Below are 23,680 nucleotides of genomic sequence, written 5' to 3'. Positions count from 1 at the left end.
TTAAAAATATTAGATGTGTGATTAATTCTACCATTATTCTTAATTAGAATGTTTACTTGTATTTAAAATCCCATGGAGCCTTTTTGCAACGGCACCATCATTGATCAGGAATCCACAGTTGCTTGTGAAAGGCCTAGCCTGGGCCCAACCCAGAGCTGGGTGCTCTGTGGAGCACAAAAGAATCCTGTGAGGTGAACTCTGCCCTCAAGGAGTCGCCCCACTGAAAGCAATTAGAGAACAATTTGCTTGCAGACCAGGGATATCTTAAGGGGGCTTTTCTTGCTGAGGATAGTGGTTACTTTCACACGGGTCACCCCTCTGAGATGGCTGGGGTTTCCTCTGGGGAACATTCTCTGGTACCCAAAATGGATTGAATGGCCCTTTGGGAGGAGGGAGGTGGCGGCAGTGATGTAATCTCATGGTTCATTTCTTCACTTGTCTCCCGGTGACACTGTTTCTCCAAGCCCCTGAGCCCGTTAGGAGAAGGTAGCCAGTGACCCACAAAATATGAACCCAGTGCTTGTCATTCCACCATTCTAGCTCTGGTTCTCTGAGTCTAAGGCTTTTGCATTCCCACTTAGACTCCCCTTTTAAAATATTTACACCCCCCTGGGAGAGGTCAGACTCTTAGCAGTTCATCACCAAATAGTAGCTTTAATTACCAGGAATTAATTAAGTCAACTGAGAGAACGACTGGGGCACAGACAGGCACTTGGGGGCAAGAGTATCCGAAGGGACACACTCCTGCAGGGCAGGAGAGAAGTAAGGGCAGCAGAAGAAACGTTGATGCCCATTAGTTGCCGCAGGCAGGTCCTGCAGACTCAGGGATCACCCTGGTGGTCCTGCTGGCTGGGGCCTAGGCTGCAGCATGGGCACAGTCCTAGCACCCGCCCAGTGGGCTTTGAGGCAGAGGTGGAATTTGGGCTGACTCTTACAGGGTTGGCACCGGCCCAGTGGGCTTTGAGGCAGAGGTGGAATTTGGGCTGACTCTTACAGGGTTGGCAAGACGCCCCCCCCCCCCCACTTAAAAAATAATATATGCTTACTTTGGAAAAGTTTTGGAGCATTCAAGAAGAAAAATCCCTCCTAATTTTATAGCTCGTGATAGATGGCTGAAGTACATAGGCAGAGGGCAGTGTCTCTTGGACAGTGTAAGTTCCGGTCCTCCTGAAGCCTTCTGTCAAAGACTAAACGCCAGTCCTCATGGTAGCCCTCCTGCGTCCCGCCCTGTCTCCTCTGACTCCCTCTGCTCTGGTTTGGGTTCCTTGAGTGCACCAAGCACTCCTGCATGCTCTCCCCTCTACCTAAAACTAAAACCTCTGTTCCCCCATGTTCTCACGGCTTGCTGTTGCACTTGCCTCCGAATTGCAAAAGCAGTCCCTCCCGTTTCTGATTGCGGTTGGGGAGCTCCTGTCGAGGAAAGCCCTATGACTTGTCCTGAATCTGCTTGTTTGTGACTGTGTGTCTCCATCCAGTGGAACGTCAGCACCCCCGGAGGCGGGGACCTGGCACCTAGTAGGTGCTCAGCCATGATCCCTGAGTGAATGAATGTGCGTGCCTGTGTAAGTGCAGGGCGTTTGGCTGTGGCATTGGAGCGGGAAAGGGCAGTGTCTGGAAGCTGGAGCGGAAGGAATGGGTGTGGATGGTGTGGAGAGCAGGGACAATCTTGGCAGGAATGGGGACTGGACACATGGTCCAGTGTGTTCTGGTCGCTACAATCTTACCTCTTAGTGGCATGTTGAAGGGGAAGGCAATGATTGGTCTTCGAAGCAGGTAAAGAAGCTCCCGTGGAAATGTAAAAGCAGTGGACTTGGTCTAGGTCTAGAGTATGGAAGTTCTCAAAAGCTTGGCTCGAGGAGCTGGGGTAGGTGATAGAAAACCACTTCAGGGTTTTGAGAAAAGTGACCTGACGAAAGCAGTATTTGGGGAAGACTGGTCTCCAGGAGATACGCAGGGTGACCACGGGAGAGAGACTGAGGCAGGGAGGGGAGAGGCAACAAGGATGTGGAACGGAGAACATCAGTGAGACGGGGTCGTGGCTGGATGCTCCCCATCTTCTGTGTGTTGGCCTTGACAGAGGCTTCCGGCGCTCCCAACTAGGTAGAGCTCAAGTATTGTCTGTGGCTTCCAGTGAGTTTTGGAGGCAGGTGAGGTGTGAGTAAGAGGAAGGGGAAAGGAAGAATCCTCCTTAGGTGTATCAGGTTGGTGGGTCTGGGGTAAGCACACGGTCGTATCCTGCACCAGGCCTGTGCTCGCAGACTGTAACCCAGGATTGCGAAAATTGTTCCCTGTCTGAAGGTAGCTGTCAGTGCTCTTGGGTTTTCTTTTGAACCTATACACTTACCAGGACTGTATCTGAAATCCATTTTGTTCGATCGCCTTCTTTCAACTTCATTTTTTGTCTCCATAGTTTTATCTGTTTCTCAAAACAAATTGTCGTTGACTCACAAACCCATTTGGATTGGGTTAATTGACTGGAAATACTTATTTCTAAATGGTTTCTGTTTCATTAGGCTTCTAGACTGTTTTTAAAGAGGCTTTTGCCAAGATGAGATCAGTGGAGCAGTGATTTGGCTATAATCAGCTTCTTCCCTGTCATCTTTTGGTGTAAGCTCTGTGTTGAGATTGGTGTTTCTGATGCATTCAGTCCTAGAATAAGTATTTGAGTGCTTGCTGTGTGCCAGGCACTGTTTTAGGCACTGGGATTATAACAGGAAATAAATAAAAATCTTACCTTCAGGAAACTCATTCTAGTGTGTGTAGGCTTATAGATAACAAGCAGAATATAAAGTATGATGGAGAAAAACAAAGCAGGGATGGAGGTTAGGGAGGCTTGGTGGGAGGCAGATTTTCTCTTTTAAGTATGGAAATCAGGGAAGTATCACTGATAAAAAGACACTTACACAGAGATCTGCAGGGAGGAGCCATCGGGGTAGAGAGAAAAGCCAGGAGACAAAGTCCTTGAAGCCGGAGAAAGCTTGAGCAGTTTTGGGAATAGCAAGGAGGTCAGTGTGGCTGGGGCTGGAGTGAGATGGACGAAGTACGGGAGAGGAGGCCTGAGTGGTCCCACGGGCTTGTAGGTCCTGATGGGGCACCTGAATGAGAGGGGAAGCTCCCAGCAGCTCTGCCTCCTTCCTGGAAGTGTTGCCTTGGTTGCCTGCCATGTGGAGGGGCTTATGCAGTGGCTCTTGCGTGGGTGGGTGGGGCATGGGAGTCTGAATCATCTGGGAGCCTCTCTTGGGCCAGCTGCTTGGGTCATCCTGGCCTCCAGGGCCACCTGGAGCACTGGTGCCATTTCTGGGGCTCATTCAGTGCCAATACCATTGTTCCATAGCCACCAGGTAACTGTCACAGCTTCGGAAGCTTGGGTTTACCCCACTGCTTTGCAGTCAGTTTCCAGGGAGGTCCAGGAGTCTGCATTGTTAGCAAGCTTTTGGGGTGATTTTTGAGGCCAGTGCTCCCTGGACCACACCATGGTTCTCAACCCCAGAATTATCCATCACCTGTGGTGGTTTTAAAGAATGCCTGGCCCCATCCCTAAAGATGCTGATTTAATTGGTCTGAGTTGGGGTTAGGCATTAGTCTTGCTCCCGACCTCTTCCTAATGTACATCCAGGGCTAGAATCACTCGTCGGAGGATTAAATAAGCCTCGTACCCAGAACTTGATGGGGGTGTTTGAATGGGTAACTGTGAGTAAGGGACTTCGTTCCGCCCCTCTGGGAAGGCTAAGGCAGGGCCGGTCACCTTGCCAGGGATAACAGGCATCTTTTGCGGTGATATTTACGTGTTTTATCTCATTTGACCGCCTCACTTCTTTTGGGCTCCGCTTCCTTGCTCATAGAGTCAGCGGCTTAAAAATGGTTTCCTGGAGTCTCTTTGGCTCTGACCGTTCTTGATCTTTCTAGTGTTGGAAGAACCTCTAAGTCAGAACAGCATTCTAGGACACTGTTTACTGATGTTGTATCTTGGAACACCCTAAGGTGCATCATAATTATGGCAAGGGCTTGTAGCAAATGTCTCAATGGTAAATTGAAGGAAGATGTGTTCCATCACCCTGGGAAGAGGAGGGTGCTAGAAAACTGAAATGTGTGCCATCGGACCCCGGTTCAGAGCTCCTAACGGAACCCCTACCTTGGTCCGTGGAGGCAGGTGGGAGCCTGGGTGTTCTTCTTGGCTCTCCCACTCACTGGGGTGAGTTCCATGCGAAGTAGAAATTGTGTTTTATAAACTGTGAAGCTTCTATAAATCCAGCAAGAAGCAGGCAGCCTGGATCAGCGACCCCTGATACTCAGGCAGGCCGGCCCCTCTCTGCCCCCAAGCTGTGTTACTGGAGACCGGAGGCAGTTCGAGTGACCTGATGGAATCCAGTGGCCCCGGGAGCTAAGGTTAACCAGGAATAAATAACCAGGCCCGTCCTGGTGTGCCTCAGAACGAACTCACCTCGGAGACGTGAAACACCCCTCTGCCCGGCACCCAGGGCTTGGATTTTTGTCCTTGTTGGGACGGCACAGTGTCTGCTTCTTAGTTTGTGTTTTGAAATGTGATGGTCCAATAAGAAGAAGAAAAGGTTTAGGGGAAGAAAGTTTTTGTTTCTCTTCGGTAGAATTGGTATATTGAGTTTCCTTCCCTTCCCTTTAATATTTTTCTACTCATACTGTCTCTGTCTGTATTTCGAATCCAAACTAAATGCTGGTCTCTCAAAGTTGAGACAAAAATGAAGTCAAATGAGGAAATGCCAAATTAGAGTGAGCGTGAGCAGAATTTGAAATGCGACTTTTCATCCCGTCATTTGTGGGCACAGACCTGATGGGCCATTAACCAGTTTCTCCACATTGGCCAGTTCAACCCGAATCTCGGGGCACTGTGACCCAGCGTGAGAAGTTTTCCAAAGTTCTGGAGGCGATGCTAGTGCTCAGCTACAGTGAAGATCACCTAGTTTTAAAAAACGGCTCTGCCAGCTTTTCTGTATCTTCTCTCGTTCTTATCCCCTGGTTCAGTGTTTGTCTGTTTCCTGTCCCCCCTCCTGTGACTTTCCCCAGCTTGCCTGACCCTCTGCTTCCTCCGCTTCAGCTGGCCTCCTGAGCTGTGTGGAGGGGTAACCTTGCCTCCCCGCCATGTGCACACTTCTGACCAGCCCGACATTTAGGCATCTGGCAGTCTGCTGGGGCACTCTGGAAAACTAGGAGGTAAAGCCTGCTGGCCCCTGAGGTTGGTACCATAATGTGTTTGCTATGTTGAAGGCAGTGTTGTAAGAACTTCACAAATATTAACTCATTGAATCCCTACAACAGCCCCATTTTATAGACGGGGAAAATGACACAGAGGTGAAGAAACTGCCACAAGGTCGAATGGCTGGCGAGTCTTAGAGCTGAATTTGAAGCCGCGGAGCCTGTGCCCTGAACCACCACACTGTGACGGGAAGGGGGAGATGCTCTGCGGCCTTGAATCTGGGGCTTTGAATTTATGTTTGGAGATTTTCTCAGGGTCTGACATACACTTTTATTTCTGTGATTATTACCTTAACTTACGCAGACATTTACCTTCAGGCCTATTAAAAAATGTTTTGTTTTTCTTCTTTCCTTAGGTGGTGGTTGGAAACTAGACCATGTGCCTAGGTAGATGTTATTCCTTTCTCCATAGCTCTCCATCCCCAGCAACGCTCACCACGCCCTTGTTTTGAGAACCTCTCTGAGGTATGATGTCTAGGCTGACCTGAGCTGGCCTTAAAGACACACAAGTGATGTCTTTATGTTCCTTGGTACCTTTTTTTTTTTTTTTAATTGTGGCAAAACATACATAACAAAATTGACCATTTTAACCATTTTTAAGGTACTGTTGAGTGGTGTTAAGTACATGCTTAACATGTTGTACATCCGTTCCCGCCATCCAGAATCTTTTCATCACCCCAGACTGAAACTCTGTACCCATCAAACACTAACTCCCTGTCCTATTTCCCCCTTAGCCCCTGGTCACCACTGTTATGCTTTCTGTCTCTATGCACGTGACTGCCCCAGGAACATGGATTCCTAGGTGGGATCATAAGTATTTGTCCTTTTCCACGTGGCGGATTTCACTCAGGGATGTCCTCGAGGCTCATCCATGCTGTAGTGTGTCTTGGACCTTTGTGTCTTTTTGAGGCCAAATGATATTCTGTTTATTTGTATCACATTTTGTTTACCCATTCATCTGTTGATGGACACTTGGGTTGCTTTCATCTTTTGGGTGTTGTGTATAACGCTGCTATGAACACATGTGTAGGAAGTACTCTTTGAGACCCTGGTTTCAGTTCTTTTGGGTACGTCCTCAGAAGTGGAGTTGCTAGATCAGACGGTGGCTCTGGGTTTAGTTTTCACTAGGAACTGCTGTACTGTTTTCCTTAGTGGCCGCACCGGGTTATGTTCCTACCAGCAGCCCAGGATTCTGATTTCTCCATGTCTTCATCAGCACTTGTTATTTTCTGGAATTTGGGTGGTTGTGTTGTGGAATAGCTATCCTAATGGGTGTGACCTTGGTGGTTATCTGGTTGGACTCACAGAGTCCACTATCCACGGATCTGGTCCTAAGTGAGCGGAAATACACACATGTAGAGAAAATGATGGACTAGACCTCCGTGTACGCCTCCCCCACATCCAATAGTTATTAACTTGTGGCTAAGCTTATTTCGTTTAGGAATACCCTCCTTGATCTCTTCCTTCTGCTCTGTGTCATTTTGAGGCAAATCCCAGACATCACATCATTTTATTATTATTTATTTTTAAAGACTTTATTAATTTGAGAAAGGGAGAGTGAGTGCAAGTGGGAGAGGGTCAGAGGGAGAGAATCTCAAGCAGACGCCAGGCCGATGTGGAGCCCAGCACTGGACTCGATCCCATGACCCTGGGGTCATGACCTGAGCCAAAACCAGGATTTGGCTCATTTTATCTGTAGATATTTCACTTTATGTCTGAAAAAGAGAAGGAATTTTAATAATCCATTTGTCTGATGGTAGAAGGGCACATAGACCTTTAGGTCCCTTATTCCCTGTCCTTCCCTTGGGCACACATGTGGACACCTGGATGTTACATCTGTTGCCTTACCCTGTGGTTGGTAGATGAGACCAGTGACACACACAGAGCCACCAAACACATGGGTACCGGAGATGAGGAAAAAGTAATCCTGTGGAATGGCTACTTTTTCTTTTCTGGGGCCCTTTTGTTCAGGGAGTGGAGGCTTGGTTCCCAGCAGGCCTGAGGCTACAGGTTTTTGCTTCTGTTTGGGTGTCCCTACTATCAGGAGAAGATGCTTTTACAAAACTCTGCGGGAGGGACTCCCGGAGGGTGCTGTGCGGACAAAGAGGAGTCCTCTCCTTTCCTCTTAGTCTCTGGGTTCTGTCCCTTTCTAACAAAATGCAGTGCCGGTGTGAGTGCTAAGATCTGTTTCCAAGCAAGGAAAAGGAAAGGGAGTGAGGGTTACAGAGTATCAGTTTTTGTCTTGGTTCTCAGCTCTCTTTAAACTTTGTTTCCTATAGCTGGTGTGTATCCTCTCAGTCAGCTGACCGGTGCTGCCTACCCCCAACTCCCTCCTCTTTTATCCACTCTTCTTTTTGTCTTTGTTGAGATAAAATTCGGATGCCATGCAATTCACTCATTTAAGCACACAATTCAGTGGTTTGTAGCATATTCAGTCATATCCCCTTTTCTGAAGACTGAAGACTGCCCTGTGCCCTGCCCTTCCCTCTTGGTCTTGGAGGGAGCCTGCCCTTTCTGCTGGCGTCAACACGGATCCCATCCACAAGACGGATGAGCTTATCATAGGGACGTTGGCCAGTGGTCACTTTCCAGAGGTTCAGTATTGAACTTAGCCCTGCAGGAGCCCAGGGCACACGGACAAGTGCTGCTTTGGGGAGACCCCTTCCCACTGGCAAATCCCATCACCTCTCAGGGTCTCTGTGCTTATAAAAAGTGAAACACAAATTATGCTGCAAACTTGCCAACTGCTTGACTATGAATAAACCTGTGTGGGAACCTGTGACTACCCTTGAGCAGTCTTAGTTCTGGGCAGGTGAGCCCGTCAACTCATTCCTCCTTTCTAGTGGCGGAATACCTTTCCGTAAACACAGTGGAGCTTACACAGAGACAGTGGAGACGAGCAGTTATAGAACAGGTCAGGGGGCGGGAAGGGCTTCTAAGAGGAGATCGGGAAAGGACTGGGACTGATGGCGAGCGGGGGGAATGGTGCGCACACCGGTCACGGAAGGCTCCCGACGGAGGGACAATTGAGTAAAGACCTGGTGGCAGCGATGAGGGAGGCCCGGAGACCTGAGGGGAAGGATGTTCTGAGCAGAGGGAACAGTAGCCCCAAAGGCTCTGAGCAGGGCCATGCTTGAGGAACAAGGTGGAGGCCTGTGCCCGCCCGGAGCCGCCTGGCTGACAGAGAGAGGCGTGGGAGATGGAGGCCGTGGAGGCCGCCCTGTGTGAAGGCTGGCGTTCACCCTGCGGGAGACGGGCCGGCACTCCAGGAGAGGAGGAGTGTGGTCTGCTGGGTGTGTTAGGAGCTGCGCTCTGGCTGCCGTGTTGAGAGTGAGCCGTAGGGGCAAGGCGGGCAGGCTTTCGCAGGGACCCTGGGAGAGAGATGGATGCTGGTTGGAGGCAGGAGGAAATGGTTGCATCCGGAAGAGTTTTGGAGGAGCACTTGACGGGATTTGCTCTTGGACTGGAACCAGGGTATGAAGGCAAGAGGGCACCTGAGGAGGCCGGATCTGGCCTAAGCGACTGGAAGGACAGAGCGGTCACCAGCCATAGGGGGAAATTGAGAGTTAGGCTCGGACGGACTACGTTTGAGCTGCCTGTCCGCGTAGAAACCCGAATGTAGAATTGAGATACCAGCTCAGAAATAGGGGGTACCTGTAGTAGGGCTTATGAAGTAGCAGGAGAGAGAATATTTTACTGAAGTTACTGTAGCAAAAGTCAAAATTATGCCCTGAGAGGAGTAAGGGAATCAAAAGGGAGCACAAAGGAGCCCACCGAGGGGACCACAGCCAGAGAGAGCCCCTCTCCCTTCCTTGCCTGGAAGCCAGTGCTCTGATGAGCCTTCCGTGGCACCCCCGATGTGTGGCTGCTGGGTGTTTGCAGTGGGGCGTGTGCAGGGCCCTTGGGAGCAGGGGCTGGGCCTTCCCTTCGTGTCCTCAGTGCCAGGCATGTCTTGGCATCTGGGGGAGCTGCCGAGGTAGATGAGCTCAGCGCGCACCTACCTGTCCGCCTCCCTCCCTCTCTCCTTCTCTGTCTTCCTTCCCACAATTTTTTTTTCCTAAAATTTTATTTTTAAGTAATCCCTACACTGAACGTGGGCTTGAACTCACAATGCTGAGATCAAGAGTCACACACTCCACCAGCTGAGCCCGGTGCCCCGACCCTCTTCTTTCCAAGCCCAAGTTCTCCCGGTGTAAAATGAAGAGGATGGACTAGGCCAGTGCACTGGAATCACTGGGGAGGCTCTAAAAAAAAATGCAGGGATCCATCCCAGACTGGTCAAATCTTGATTCCCGAGTAGGAGCTTGGGGTTCTGTGTTTGAAAGTCACCCCCCCCATGTTGTTCTTTTGCAGTCAGTCCAGGAGCAGTCTGCAGACGTGTATTTGGAAGCCACTGGACCAGATCATTTCTGAGGTCCCCTTCAGCTCTAACATCCTGTGAGTCTTGTTAGAATGTTTGCAATATAATTCTCTTCCTGGGAAGTGGGATTTTTGCTTGGGGTGGAAGGGCCTGGAAGGGGAGAGGAGAAGCTGCCTCTGGGGGCAAAGTGTACCCTGGCAGGACAGACAGGGGCAGGTGTGTCAGCTGGGGTTTGGGGAGGCATTGAAGAACGGTCCTGGGAGGGACCGCTGGGGAGGGGTCTCTGAGTAGTGACAGCTTACTTGCCCCTGGGAACCACATGTGTTAGGTCTCAGAAATAGAGGTAAAGGATGAGACCCCAACTTTGGAGAGGCTTTATAGGCTGATGAGAAAACTCAGGATCCCATCTTGCTGTGGGAATCGCTGCTACAGCAGAAGGCAGAGGAGGAGGGCAGGGGATTGGTGTCTCGCATTCAGAGAAGGCATGTGGAGAAGGGGGCCCTGGAGCTGAAGCTTTGGGCAGAGGAGGTGTTCTCAGGCAGGTCTGTGTTGGGGGCCGGTGGGGTGGGGTGTCGGGTGTTCTGGAGCCAGGAGGAACAGCCCAGGCCCTGACACAGAGGCAGTCTGTGAGAACTGCCCGTGAATGAAAGGCACCCTGGGAAGTCGCTGGGGAGGTAGGCAGAGACCAGATGGGAATGGGCTCTCCACGCTGGCTAGAGACAAGGAGCTATCTCCCGGAGGGGACGGGCATCTTGAGGAGGACATCTCTGTGATCAGATGCATGTGTTACCGTAACCACTGTGGCAGAGTGTGCGTTGGAGGGGGCTAAGACCAGATGGAGAAGAAGACAAGCGAAAAGCTTTGCTGTTTTGCCGGGTCCATTGTCCAACGGGACACCTGCTTTCTTGTACTGCTGTGTGTCTCTTTGGGTTGCCCTTTGCTGACGATTAGAGTACCAGATGCCTCGTGGAATGAAGCACCAGCTGCTGACCGACTCAGAGCGCCCATGCCTGGGGCCCCTGAGACGCACAGGCAGGCTTCGGTGTGTACTCGGGCGGCAGGGCCAGGTGTATGGAAGAGGGTCCGCTTGTCCACTTCAGGAGTTAAGTTTTACGTAGAAATTCATAGTTTTAGGGCGCCTGGGTGGCTCAGTGGGTTAAGCCGCTGCCTTCGGCTCAGGTCATGATCTCAGGGTCCTGGGATCGAGTCCCACATCGGGCTCTCTGCTCGGCAGGGAGCCTGTTTCCTCCTCCTCTCTCTCTGCCTGCCTTTCTACCTACTTGTGATCTCTCTCTGTCAAATAAATAAATAAAATCTTTAAAAAAAAAAAAAAAAAAAAAAAAAAAAAAGAAATTCATAGTTTTAGGTTAATTTGCCCAGCCGTGGTAGCCTGGCCTATTCAAGGGCTCAGAGATCCTTCAAGTTAGTTTAATTTTCTTGATAAACCGAAGCCTGCCCACGAGCTTTTCATAGGTAATTGCTGACTGCGTCAGGGCAAAGCCGTTCTGGGGCTTCACCATTTCTTACTCTTCTTGCTCTCCCGTTCCTGGCCTGGGGCTTCGTTCTGGGTCTTTCCCCGTCATCTGATTTTAAGGAGCTCCCTTCTCTACCACCCATGAGCTCAGTGCCCTTCTCTCCCCATTGTTCAGCCAGAGTCCAGCTAAAGCTCCTGCGAGGACCGTCGGCAGCAGCTTGCTCTCATGCCTGCTCCCTTGTTCTGTCTGTCTCCTTGCCTAGCTTCCACTCCTGGGACAGAAGTTCGCCCCAGCGGGCCACCAGCTCAGGCATTTGCTTCCACTCTCAGCTTCTTCTAAGTAAGCGTGAGATTTCACTCACTTGCGGTGTGCATCAGACAGCTTGACTTACCCTTTGCTGTGTTTTCCCCGGACTGCTCCTTCTGAAAGAGAAAGCAGAGGATAACTTCCACTTAAACCCTTTGTAAACCCTTAACTTTTATAACAATAATTGAACACGTATCGTTGAGTGAACAGATTATATCAACACATGAGCCGTATTCAGTCACGTGAGGGAGCAGGGTGAAGCGTTTGCTCACAGGTTATAAATACGCACACACCTGTCGTGCTAGTCCTTATCCAGCAAGCAATGGCAAATTCGAGGAAAGTCAGTTTTGTGGTTTCCAGTCCAATGTTCCTTGAATCTTGTTGCCTTTAACTTTCATCCTATAAATCTGTCACATGTCGTTTGCTACTTTGTCTTATTAAACAATATACTGAATAGAGATCAGATTTTTCTTAATGTTTTCAGAGTGCCTCTGCCCCCTTGATGTCCTGTTTCTGAACTTTTATTAATCTACCATTACCGAACTTAATATTAAGGGAAACAGATGACCTAGTTTAATGTTATTTGAAATTCAGAGGCTTCAATGCTGAGGGAAAGGAAGCTCATAGGTTCAGTGACGATTCTTGTTCTTAGTTCCTCAGGCCCCCCCCCCTTTTTTAAATTTCTGGATTCCAATAAGTGTGCATGTTACTACATTTATATATTTTGCCTGTAACAACTTCAGTGTATTTTCTTTTCATTTTGTTTTTCTTTTTTTTTTTTTAAAGATTTTATTTGTTTGAGAGAGAGAGAGAAAGAGAAAGAGCACGAGCAGGGGAGGGGGGTAGAGGGTGAGGGAGAAGCAGGCTCCTTGCTGAGCAGGGATCCAGGATACCAGCTCAAACCCAGGACCCCCGGATCATGACCTGAGCCGAAGGCAGAGGCTTCACCGACTGACCTCCCACCCCAGATGCCTGTTCAGTGTATTTTCTGACGAATGAGTAAAGTTATGTCTTATTTGTGTACATCTCTTATTTCCAACTTCAGAATGCTTCCCTTTCCTCTCTACTATTTTAGGTGTGAGGTGTGATGAACACATGTACGCGTCAGTTATCCTCTCCCTCTCTGCTAAACCTTCATCTCTCCAGAATAGAAGAGTTCTAATTTTTAAGCTCTTATTAGAAAGCTCTCCCATCTTGGGGCACCTGGGTGGTTCAGTGGGTTAAAGCCTCTGCCTTCGGCTCAGGTCATGATCTCAGGGTCCTGGGATTGAGCCCCACATCGGGCTCTTTGCTCAGCAGGAAGCCTGCTTCCTCCTCTCTCTGCCTGCTTGTGATCTCTCTCTGTCAAATAAATAAATAAAATCTTTAAAAAAAAAAAAAGAGAAAGAAAGCTCTCCCATCTACTTTATAACTTCAGGCTTATCTCTTAGGACCTATTCCTACGCTGCTGTGTCTTTCTTAAGGTGCATGGAACCGATACTGAGCAGCCCAGCCTGCTGTGGACCCTGGTGGTTTTGAGTAAGGGCAGGATCACAGGTTGTGTTTCGTTTCCAGTATTCTTTCTGATCATGTGCGGTGTTTTCTGGGCTTTTTGGGATAAAACATGCAACGTTGGCTGCAACAGTGGCCAAGTCTCTTTACTGAACAGCGTCACTGAGAACTCTTTACTTTAAAAGTGTCATTAGGATCACTTTTCCCTAAACGTGCCTTCACTTTGGCTTCACTGATGCCCCTTTACCGTACTTTCACCCACTCGTGCAGCCTCCTGAGAACTCACTGTCTTTTAATTTCGCCTTTTGACTTCTGCAACAGTTTCAAGACCATTTGCAGTCTTGAAGGTTTCACTTTATTGCTTGATGGTATAGTTACAGAAGGAGAATGCTGTGGTCATTCCCAAAGCCTACTGGACACAAGACCTCCTTTTTAAAAAATTTTTTTCACAGGCCCTTGTTCAGTAATGGTATGTATGTACGCATGTGGGTATGTAACACATATATGTGTATGTATTTATTATGTGTTACATACATATATCTTAACCCACTGAGCCACCCAGGCACCCCAGTAGTGCTGGTTTTTGTTTCTGTTTTGTTTTGTTTTGTTGAGAGGGTGGCAGAGGGTCAGAGGGAGAAGGAGAAAGAGAATCCCAAGCACGCTTCTTTCCCAGCTGGCAGCCCAAGGCGGGGCTTGATCCCACAACCCTGAGACCAAGACCCTGGCCAAAATTAAGAACCAGATGCTCAAATGAGTGAGCCACCCAGGTCCCAATAGTGGTGTTTTTATTTTTTTTATTTATTTTTTTTTTTTTTTAAAGATTTTATTTATTTATTTGACAGACAGAGATCACAAGTAGGCAGAGAGGCAGGCAGAGAGAAAGGAGGAAGCAGGCTCCCTGCTGAGCAGAGAGCCCGATGTGGGCCTCGATCCCAGGACCCTGAGATCATGACCTGAGCCGAAGGCAGCGGCTTAACCCACTGAGCCACCCAGGCGCCCCAATAGTGGTGTTTTTAATGGCTAGTTCCTAGGACCACATGTATGGATACAGCTGGGTCCTCTTATGGGTGGGGGAGCTACAATTCTCGGTAACTTAAGGAAGTATTAAGCTTGAGTCCAGAACTGGTCCGTGGGTTTAAAACTCCACTGTTCATGGTGCCCTATAAATGACAATCACAGTCTCACACACAAAACATACATTCACCCAAGTTGTATGGAATTCACTTTTTTTTTTTTTTTTGAATTCAGTTTTTTAAAAAACATTTTTTTGTGAAATTCTGACATTTAGATTCTATGAAGAGTCTGCCTGCTTGTTCTGCCCTAGTCCTCTTGTTCCTGCCCCCTCAGAGAACTCTTAGTCAGACCTGATGAGAGCCTTTCGGAATTAAGGTGTTCCCCCTCCCTCATCTGTTGACATGTTTACTTAAGTGTTGGACAAACATTTCTTGGGCAAGTAAACGATCCTGTAATAAACAATAGGGATGGATCTATTGATCTGCCAATCTATTTTCAGTGTCCCCATCTCCCTGCAGGGAAGCTCCTCAGGGGAGGGCACAGCCCCGCCTATCAGCCCTGGTGCCGCTCTCTGCTTCCTTGGTGTGACGTACATGGTAGCAAGGGTTGCCCGAGTAATAGGGACCAGGAGGCGGGTGCCTGCCTTGCCTGGTGACAAGACACCCCCAGCTCGCTTGCTGGGCTCACCGTGCCTGGACCTTGTCTGCTCTGGTACTGCCAAGGCCGGCTTTTTAGGTTGGTCTTCATGGACACGGGGCAGAGGCCAGACCCATGCTCTGGTCCCAGACACTGTCCCCTGGCAAAATGGGCAGCACTGTATGAAGTTTGCTCTTTCCAGCCCGTAGCAGGTCACAGAGACATGCTAAAGCTTTGTACCTGGACTGCACATCGTGTGTCAGTTACTGTATGTCAGTTACGTTAGGGAACTGGTTTTCCAGCCTGCGGTCCCCTGCTGAGGCACACCGGGTGTGCTTTCAGAATCTTATGTTAGTGATGTTTGGAGTCCTCCATAAAAAGCTTCTCAAATGTTTTTGGCCTTCCTAATTCCTTCTTTTTGTCTATTAAAAATATAATTTAAGGGCGCCTGGGTGGCTCAGTGGGTTAAGCCGCTGCCTTCGGCTCAGGTCATGATCTCAGGGTCCTGGGATTGAGCCCCACATCGGGCTCTCTGCTCAGCAGGGAGCCTGCTTCCTCCTCTCTCTGCCTGCCTCTCTGCCTACTTGTGATCTCTGTCTGTCAAATAAATAAATAAAATCTTTAAAAAAATATATAATTTAATAAAATTACATAAGCAGTACAACTTGAAATAGTTTGATAGTTTGAAAATGCAGATAAAAGAAAGAAAATAATCTCACCTGTTGAGATACTTCTAAGATTTTAGAGTGTTCCTCTAGCCCTTTTCATAAACGCAGTATATAATGAAAATCTTTTGTTTTTTTTTAAATTTGTTTGCTTTTAATTTAATTTTTTTCAGTGTTCCAAAATTCATTGTTTATGCACCACAACTAGTGTTCCATGCAATCTGTGCCCTCCTTAGTACTCACCACCAGGCTCACCCATCCCCTTACCGCCCCCCCTAAAAATCTTTTGTTTTAAATAGAATTGTACTATATATGTATTACAGTATCCTCCCTCCCCCCCACTTCGTATCAGGAGCATAGCTATAAATCTTGTGCTGTAATGATGTCTACTATTTAGTTGTGTTAACATACTATAATTTATTGAACCAATTCTCTCTTGTTGGAACTTTGGTTGTGGCTCATTTTTTGTTATGAAATTATTTTGTTATAAATAATTCTGCAGTTATTCTTTGTCATGTGAGTCTCTATTTCCTTGGGATAAATTTCTGGAAGTAGAATTGTTGGGCCTTATGTATGCATTGCTAAATTGCTCTTAAGACAGGGTTTATCGGGGCACCTGGGTGGCTCAGTGGGTTAAGCCTCTGCCTTCAGCTCAGGTCATGATCCCAAAGTCCTGGGATCGAGCCCCACATCAAGCTCTCTGCTCTGTGGGGAGCCTGCTTCCCTCTCTCTCTCTGCCTGCCTCTCTGCCTCCTTGTGATCTCTGTCAAATAAATAAAATCTTAAAAAAAAAATCTTTGAATCTTTAAAAATCCTTAAAAAAAAAATAAAAAGACAGGGTTTATCAATTTATACCATCTTTAGAATGCTTACTTAGCAGGGGCGCCTGGCTGGCTTAGTCCGTTAAGCATCTGACTTGATCTCAGCTCAGGTCTTGATCTGAGAGTTGTGAGTTTGAGCCCTGCCTTGGACTCCACGCATGGAGCCTACTTAAAAAGAAAGAAAGAAAGAAAGAGAGAGAGAGAGAAGGAAAGAAATGCTTACTTTTCCACATCTGTGCCAATCCCAGGAATTATTAGTTTTAAAATATTTTATTTATTTATTTCAGAGAGAGCAAGAGGAGCAAGCGTGTGAGCACAAGCAGGGGGAGTGGCAGGCAGAGGGAGAGGCAGACTCTCTGCTGAGCGGGGAGCCTATTGTGGGGCACGATCCCAAGACCAGGTGTCCCCAGGAATTATTTTTTGAAAACCTTGGTCAATTTAGTAAGCCTCAAATGGCTTCTCATTATTATTATTTTTTATTTTTTTAAAGACTTATTTATTTATTTGATAGAGAGAGACACAGTGAGAGAGGGAACACAAGCAGGGGGAGTGGGAGAGGGAGAAGCAGGCTTCTCGCTGAGCAGGGAGCTGGATGTGGGGCTCGATCCCAGGACTCTGTGATCATTACCTGAGCCAAAGGCAGATGTTTAACAACTGAGCCACCCAGGCATCCCAGGCTTCTCAGTATTTTAATTTGTATTTCTCTAATTCCTTGTGAGGTAGCAACTTTTTAATGTATTCACTGTCCACTTGTGTTTCTTTTTCTAATTGTGTGCTCACCATTTTTGTTCATTTTCCTAGTGGGCTGCTTATCTTTTACTTACTTCCTGGCCTTCTCTATAGTAAAGACATTAATGGGAGTCACTGTCACATTGCAGATAATTCCTGTCGTGTACTGCTCTTTGCCTTTTAACTTTGTGCTGGCAGGGTTTTGATGACTACAACTTTTTACTGGGGACTCTTTCTCTGCAGTTTCTTCCTTTGCTTTTATAACAGTACATTTTGAGGGACGCCTGGGTGGCTCAGTTGGTTAAGCAGCTGTCTTCGGCTCAGGTCATGATCCCAGCGTCCTGGGATCGAGTCCCACATCGGGCTCCTTGCTGAGCAGGGAGTCTGCTTCTCCCTCTGCCTCTGCCTGCCATTCTGTCTGCCTGTGCTCGTTCTCTCCCCCCCCCTCTGATAAATAAATAAAATCTTAAAAAAAAAATAACAGTACATTTTGATTAATTTCTCTTTTCTACTTATAAACAGTGTGATACTTTGGAAAAAGGTTTAAAGAAATGCAAACAGGTACACCATGAATCCCTTATTCAGTGCTGTTGATTGCGGCTGTTTTTGGTTTTCCCTATGATGAGTAAATAGAAAACAGGTCTTGATCTTTGGCTTTTAAAAGTGTCAGCTTCGGTATATAAGATCCAAAGGTTAGAAAGGGTTTTCCTGCTGCCAGTGTTGAACCGCCATAGCTTTTCCCTGCTCTGAGTTTCCTAGCAGAAGATACCTTCCCTTCCCTCTGGCCGTTCTCCGCCAGTTCCTGAGATCGACCTGTGGGAGAGCATCACTTTCTTCTGTTGCCAGACCTCTCTGCCTGCGGCCCCTGTGACTTCCCGGCAGGCAGCAGTAGGCTCCCAGCTAACCCTGGCTCTCACCACCCAGCTACTGCCTCTCCTCCCTCACCAGCTTTCTGCAGCTCCTTGAAAACACCAACCCATTCTGCCCTTCTCCCTCAATCCTTTTTCCCCCCGCTAGATTGTAAAAAAAGGTGGGGGGGGAGGGGGAAAGAAAGAAACGTACACAGCAAATATCACAGAGGCACTTCCCTGTAGTTTGGGTCAGCCTGCCCATTCAGGGATGTTGGTGCTCTCCCGGTTGCCAGTGCCCTCCCCTTGCTGACGGGCTCCTGTTTCCAGGAGACAGTCATTTGTGTCCAGGAGCTTTCCATCTCATTTCATAGTGAGATGCTGCCTGTCGTATTTAGTTCAGATAATTGGTATTTCACTTTATTATTACCAACCATAATTAGATGTATTCCCAGTGGTGGGTATTTTTCATTTTCTGTGGGAACTCTTAAGCAGGCAGATGTGTTTTGTTTGGGGTTGGAAAGGGGGGGCAAGAAACCGAACCTGCGAACCTGTTGATCCCAGGGGCTGGTAACAGATACACCTGTGCTATGCCACCTGCTCCCCTGTGGGTCTTTTTTTTTTTTTTTAATTTTTAAAGATTTATTTATTTGAGAGAGCGAGACTGTGAGTGGGGGGAGAGGGGCTGAGGAGAGGGAGAGAGACTCTCAGGCAGACTCCCCTCTGAGCAGGGGCTGGGTCCCAGGCCCCTGAAATCATGACTGGAGCCAAAATCAAGAGTCAAATGCTCAACCAACTGAGCCCCCCAGATGCCTCTCCCCTGTAGTTCTAAGTGGGTTCCCCCCCTTTACTTACCCCTCTTAAAATTATAAAAGCAATCTGTCAGCACAAAGAGTCCTGAAAAATAACCCGCCAGTAGTCCCACCACCCTGCATAATTCCTTTTCCTTTTCTTTTAATCTTGGCTCAAATACATACTTAGTTTTACATTGTTCTAGTCTGACAACGTTTTTTGGTGTTAGTTTTTGTTTTTTTTTTTTTAACTAAACATTATAAGTGAAATTTCTTTTTTTTTTTTTTTAAGATTTTTAATTTTGGGGGTGCTTGGTTGGCTCCATCGGTTAAGTGTCTGCCTTCGGAACAGGTCATGATCTCAGGGTCCTGGGATTGAGTCCCTCTCTGCTCAGCGGGGAGCCTGCTTCCCCCTCTTCCTCTGCCTGCTGCTCCCCCTGCTTGTGCTCTCTGTCTCTCTGTCAAATAAGTATATAAAATCTTTTTAAAGAAAGGAAATTATAAAAAAAGATTTTTTATTTTTAGTAAACTGCCTCCAGCATGGGGCTGGAACCCAACAGCCTGAGATCAGAGTTGCATGCTGCCCCAACAGAGCCAGCCAGGCGCCTTAGCGCTCTAAGTGATTTTCCATGTTGCTGTGTAAATGTCATCATTAGGATTTTTAATGGCCACATAATAGTCTATCAATTATTTAATCATTCCGTATTCTTGGACATTTAGATTCTGTGTGTGTGTTTGTCTCTTTTGTGTTGTTTTAATAACACCATATACTTCCGTGTGTAGCTTTCAGGGATTTTTGTCGTTAGGATAAGAACATTGGCCTTGGGGCTCCTGGCTGGTTCTGTGTAGCCACTGCACTGCTTTCTGGGAGAGAGTTGTGTGGTTCTGCGTTCAGACAGGTTTTCAGTGTAATCACAAGGAATAACGAGAGGCTGTGCGGCTCTGGGATGCTGAGGCAGGTGCAGAATTCGGGGTTGAGCAAGGGAGGTGGTGGGGTTTCCTCCTAACTCCAGCAGGCTGGAGCCAGCGAGCTGAGCGCTGCAGTGGTTTCCTGACGCTAGGCCTCTTGCTAGGACCTTGGCTTTCCTTTCTCTCAGTAGTGCTGTGGTTCTCCTGCTCCAGAGCATGAAGGAAACAGGTGGCTTTGCTTTTCTTTGTCTATTAAGTTAGAATAAAATTTGGGGCTTCCCTGACACTGTTCACTGGACCATTTGATAACAATGTGGGACTTTGAGAGTCGCTCTGCCCCTTACATCTAGGATCCATTCACTAGCCAGTAAGAGTTTTGGGTGAAAATGAAGGAACCAAGCAGACACTGCCTCGAAAAAAAAAGGCCTAGGAGATGATGTAATTTGTTGGAGTGAGTTTGTGGGATAGCGTCAATCCTGGTAATAGCAGATCATTTTGGATTTGATTGAATTCATCCAGCAAAAAAGCCAAAATTACAAAGTTAATGATAAAATATTAGGAGTTAATTTAGCAGAAGCCATAGCCACATCTCATCTATGAATCAGAAGTTTTCCAAAGAAAAGAGGTGCTGAGCTGTGCTTGTTGTTTTTTAAGGTCTCAGGGCTTGGGCTTTGCTAGTGCACGTGGTCAGGGAGTGTGGCTAGTCCCTGAGGCACTGAGGCAGGGCGATGGAGTGTGCTCGCTCTCTGGCCGTGCGGCCGGCCGGGAGCTTCCAGGTGCTGATGTTTAGGCCTGGCCAGGCAGGCCTGTCCCTGCTCTATAAGACTCTCCACCCCACCCCCAGAGCCCCCAGCATTCTGGAAACCTGTTGGAGTAAAAGTCAGGTGTGTGACTTCCCAGAGTCGGGTCATGCGTGTGCATCCTGGCCGTGTGCGTGTGTGTTGGTATGATGGACACGATGCTGGATGGAGTCCAGTGGGATCCTGGGGATCGCTGATTCTGTTCTGTTTCTGTTGTAGCCCTTGCCAGCATCCAGCCATGGGGGATATGAAAACTCCAGATTTTGATGACCTTCTGGCTGCCTTTGACATCCCAGACCCCACCAGCCTTGATGCCAAGGAGGCCATCCAGACCCCCAGTGAGGAGAATGAAAGTCCCCTCAAACCTCCAGGCATGTGCATGGATGAGAGTGTGTCCTTGACTCACTCAGGATCATCCTCCGACGTGCCGGCCGTGAGCGTCATTGTCAAGAACACCAGCCGCCAGGAGCCGTTTGAAGCGGAGAAGGACCACATTGCTCCCAGCCTCCTCCACAATGGATTCCGGGGCTCGGACCTGCCTCCAGATGCCCACAACCTGGGCCACAACTGTGGGAAGTTTGATTCCACGTTCATGAACGGAGACAGTGCCAGGAGTTTCCCCAGCAAGCTAGAACCTTCCAAGTCAGAGCCGTTACCAACCTTTAACCAGTTCAGTCCAATCTCCAGCCCAGAACCCGAGGATGCCATCAAAGATAATGGGTTTGGAATGAAGCCCAAGCACTCTGACGGTTATTTTCCACCCCCTCCTGGGTGTGGGCCTGTGGGGGGCCCAGTCCTGGAGGCTCTGGCTAAGTTTCCAGTCCCAGAGCTCCATATGTTTGATCACTTCTGTAAGAAGGAGCCCAAGCCGGAGCCTCTGCCCTTGGGGAGTCAACAGGAGCGTGAGCGAGGAGGACAGAAGGCGGGGGAGCCTCCCAAGGAGCTGGACGCCAGTCGGTTCTTTGGGGAAGCTTTGGAATTCAACAGCCACCCCAGCAACAGTATTGGAGAGCCCAAGGGGCTTGCCCTGGAACTTGGCACCTGCTCGTCAGTCCCCCCAAGGCAGCGTCTGAAGCCAGCTCACTCCAAGCTCTCCTCTTGTGTTGCAGCCTTGGTGGCCCTGCAGGCCAAAAGGGTGGCCAGTGTCACCAAGGAGGATCAGCCTGGCCACGCCAAGGATCCCTCAGGGCCCACTAAAGAGGGCTCCAAAGGTAGCCCCAAAATGCCCAAGTCACCAAAGAGCCCCCGGAGCCCTCTGGAGGCCACTAGAAAGAGTATCAAGCCATCAGACAGCCCTCGGAGCATCTGCAGTGACAGCAGCAGCAAAGGCTCCCCTTCAGTGGCCGCCAGCTCCCCACCAGCAATTCCCAAAGTCCGAATCAAAACCATTAAGACGTCATCGGGGGAAATCAAACGGACCGTCACGAGGATCCTGCCGGACCCCGACGATCCTAGTAAGTCCCCTGTTGGGTCGCCTCTAGGGGGTGCCGTCGCCGAGGCCCCGAGTGAGGTGCCAGAGGACGAGGTCGCTGCCTTGCCGGCAGTGGCACACTCTCCTGAGGGGGGCACGCATTCCGGGAGCCCCCAGGGTGACAAGAAAGGGGATGAGAGCACAGCGAAGGCCAGCGAGTCTGCATCTCCCTGCGGTAGCTTGGGGTCCCGGGTCCCCAAGGGGGCTGCCCCCGGCTCGCAGTCCGGCAAGAAGCAGCAGCAGAGTGCGGTGCTGCAGGCCTCTGCCCCGGCCCCTGCCAGCCTCCTGCCCAAGGCCGTGCACCTGGCCAACCTGAACCTCGTCCCCCACAGTGTGGCCGCGTCCGTGACGGCCAAGTCCTCAGCACAGCGGCGGAGTCAGCCGCAGCTCCCCCAGATGTCGGTGCCCCTGGTCCACCAGGTGAAGAAGGCTGCCCCGCTGGTGGTGGAGGTCTTCAACAAGGTCCTCCACAGCTCCAACCCCGTGCCCCTGTACGCGCCAAATCTCAGCCCCCCCGCGGACAGCAGGATCCACGTGCCGGCCAGTGGCTACTGCTGCCTGGAGTGCGGGGACGCGTTTGCCTTAGAGAAGAGCCTGAGCCAGCACTACGGCCGGCGGAGCGTCCACATTGAGGTGCTGTGCACGCTGTGCTCACAGACGCTGCTCTTCTTCAACAAGTGCAGCCTGCTGCGGCACGCCCGCGACCACAAGAGCAAGGGGCTGGTCATGCAGTGCTCACAGCTGCTCGTCAAGCCCATCTCCGCGGACCAGATGTTTGCGGCCGCCCCCGCCAGCACCCCGGCCCCCGCCGCCCCGGCGCCGCCAGCCTCCCCCAAACCTGGCCTCCCCCCGGGCGCTGCCAGCCCGACCCTCCCAGCTTTGCCGCTCTACCCGGACCCCGTGAGGCTCATCCGGCACGGAGTCAAGTGTCTCGAATGTCACAGGCAGATACGCGACTACATGGCTATGGCCGCCCATTTCCAGAGGACGACGGAGGAGAGCGAGGGGCTGGTAAGCAGACCCTCCCTGCGATGGCTCTCAGCCCCCTGGTTTTCGCGAGCTCCATGATTGGGCATGGAGAAAAGCTCCCTGAGGCGGGGGCACTGGTGGCATCTTAGGAGTCTTAGAAGAAGACGCCGGCTTGATGGTTAGTGACCCTCTGTAATGCAGAGTCCTTGGTATTTACTGGGGAGAGGGTCCTGTCCCCAACTCCGGGGAGACTGAACATTCACCAGCTGGGTCTGTGGCCACGCCCCACGTCGGGCTCAGCTCCCAGGCTCCTGGGTGGGCGGGGGGCCCCTGTCCAGCTGGGGCTGGTCTCTGGGAGGTGTTAGCTCGGGCTTTGCACACGCCCAGTGACCGTGGTGGACAGAGGTAGGGCATCACCGCCCTGCTCCTCAGTGTCTGCTCTCAGAACGGGGTGCGTACGGAGCTGTTCTGCGTGGGGAGACTGCTGGAGGGCCGAGGCAGGGCTGAGGCCCAGGCTTTGGGGCCCTCTTCCGTCCGCATTCGCACCGCTCTAGGAAGGCAGCTGCGCTCATCTGCTTGTTCCAATTCTTGGCTCAGCTGACGAGATTGGTTTTTGTTTTTCTGAAGACAGTCTGTGCCGAAAATACCCTTTGGCACCCTTGGTGTCGTGGCTGGCTGTACTGGCCCGGTCCCATGAAAGTAGGCCTCCAGACACGCCTGCAGAAGGCTCTCTGCTTCCTCCTCCAGGTGACTCTCCAGGACCCAGCCAAGGCCGCCTCTCCCTGCACCTCCCTAAGCCAGGGCTGCGGAGGCCTTGGAGGAAAGCAAAGCCGCTCTTTACTTTAGTTCAGCAGGGGCCTGCGTACCTGTCTGCAGCAGAGGAGCCTTGCACAAGTGTTCCCAGTGTGCTTGGGCCGGAGGGAGTCTCCCTTGTCAGACCCAGGGGTGCCTCGGGGAGTCGCACTGCTCCTCCGGGGCCCACGTAGTTGGGCAGGGACAGGGCTCACTGCCCACCTGCTGCAGGGTGAGGCCAATGAAGTTTGGGGCTAAAAGGCTTGTAGACGTGGTTGCCCAGAGGGCCTTAGAGGGACTACCTCACTGTGACTCGGGGCAGAGGGCAGGTGCCTTGTGGCTGGGACATTTGAGTTAGACGTGCAGGAAAAGTT

At 49.9% G+C, this 23,680-nt stretch overlaps 1 protein-coding gene across 4 annotated transcripts in view; it reads left to right on the top strand.

Moving 5' to 3' along the window:
• Positions 1–23,680, top strand: part of ZNF592 (zinc finger protein 592) — a 47,861-nt gene that overhangs the window by 6,821 nt on the left and 17,360 nt on the right. For 2 of the 4 annotated variants that reach the window (XM_059179932.1, XM_059179934.1), the window contains exons 2-3: positions 9,583–9,666; positions 20,294–22,556. In XM_059179932.1, coding sequence (XP_059035915.1) covers positions 20,313–22,556 — 2,244 coding nt within the window. In that variant the 5' untranslated portion in view covers positions 9,583–9,666; positions 20,294–20,312. Of the gene's footprint in view, positions 1–5,585; positions 5,695–9,582; positions 9,667–20,293; positions 22,557–23,680 lie in introns of all 4 variants that reach the window. The other 2 variants (XM_059179933.1, XM_059179935.1) reach the window with 2 other exon arrangements.

The sequence above is a fragment of the Mustela lutreola genome, chromosome 7 (genome assembly GCF_030435805.1).
Source record: "Mustela lutreola isolate mMusLut2 chromosome 7, mMusLut2.pri, whole genome shotgun sequence".
Taxonomy (NCBI): Eukaryota; Metazoa; Chordata; class Mammalia; order Carnivora; family Mustelidae; genus Mustela; species Mustela lutreola.
This window is presented reverse-complemented; position numbering and strand designations above follow the sequence as displayed.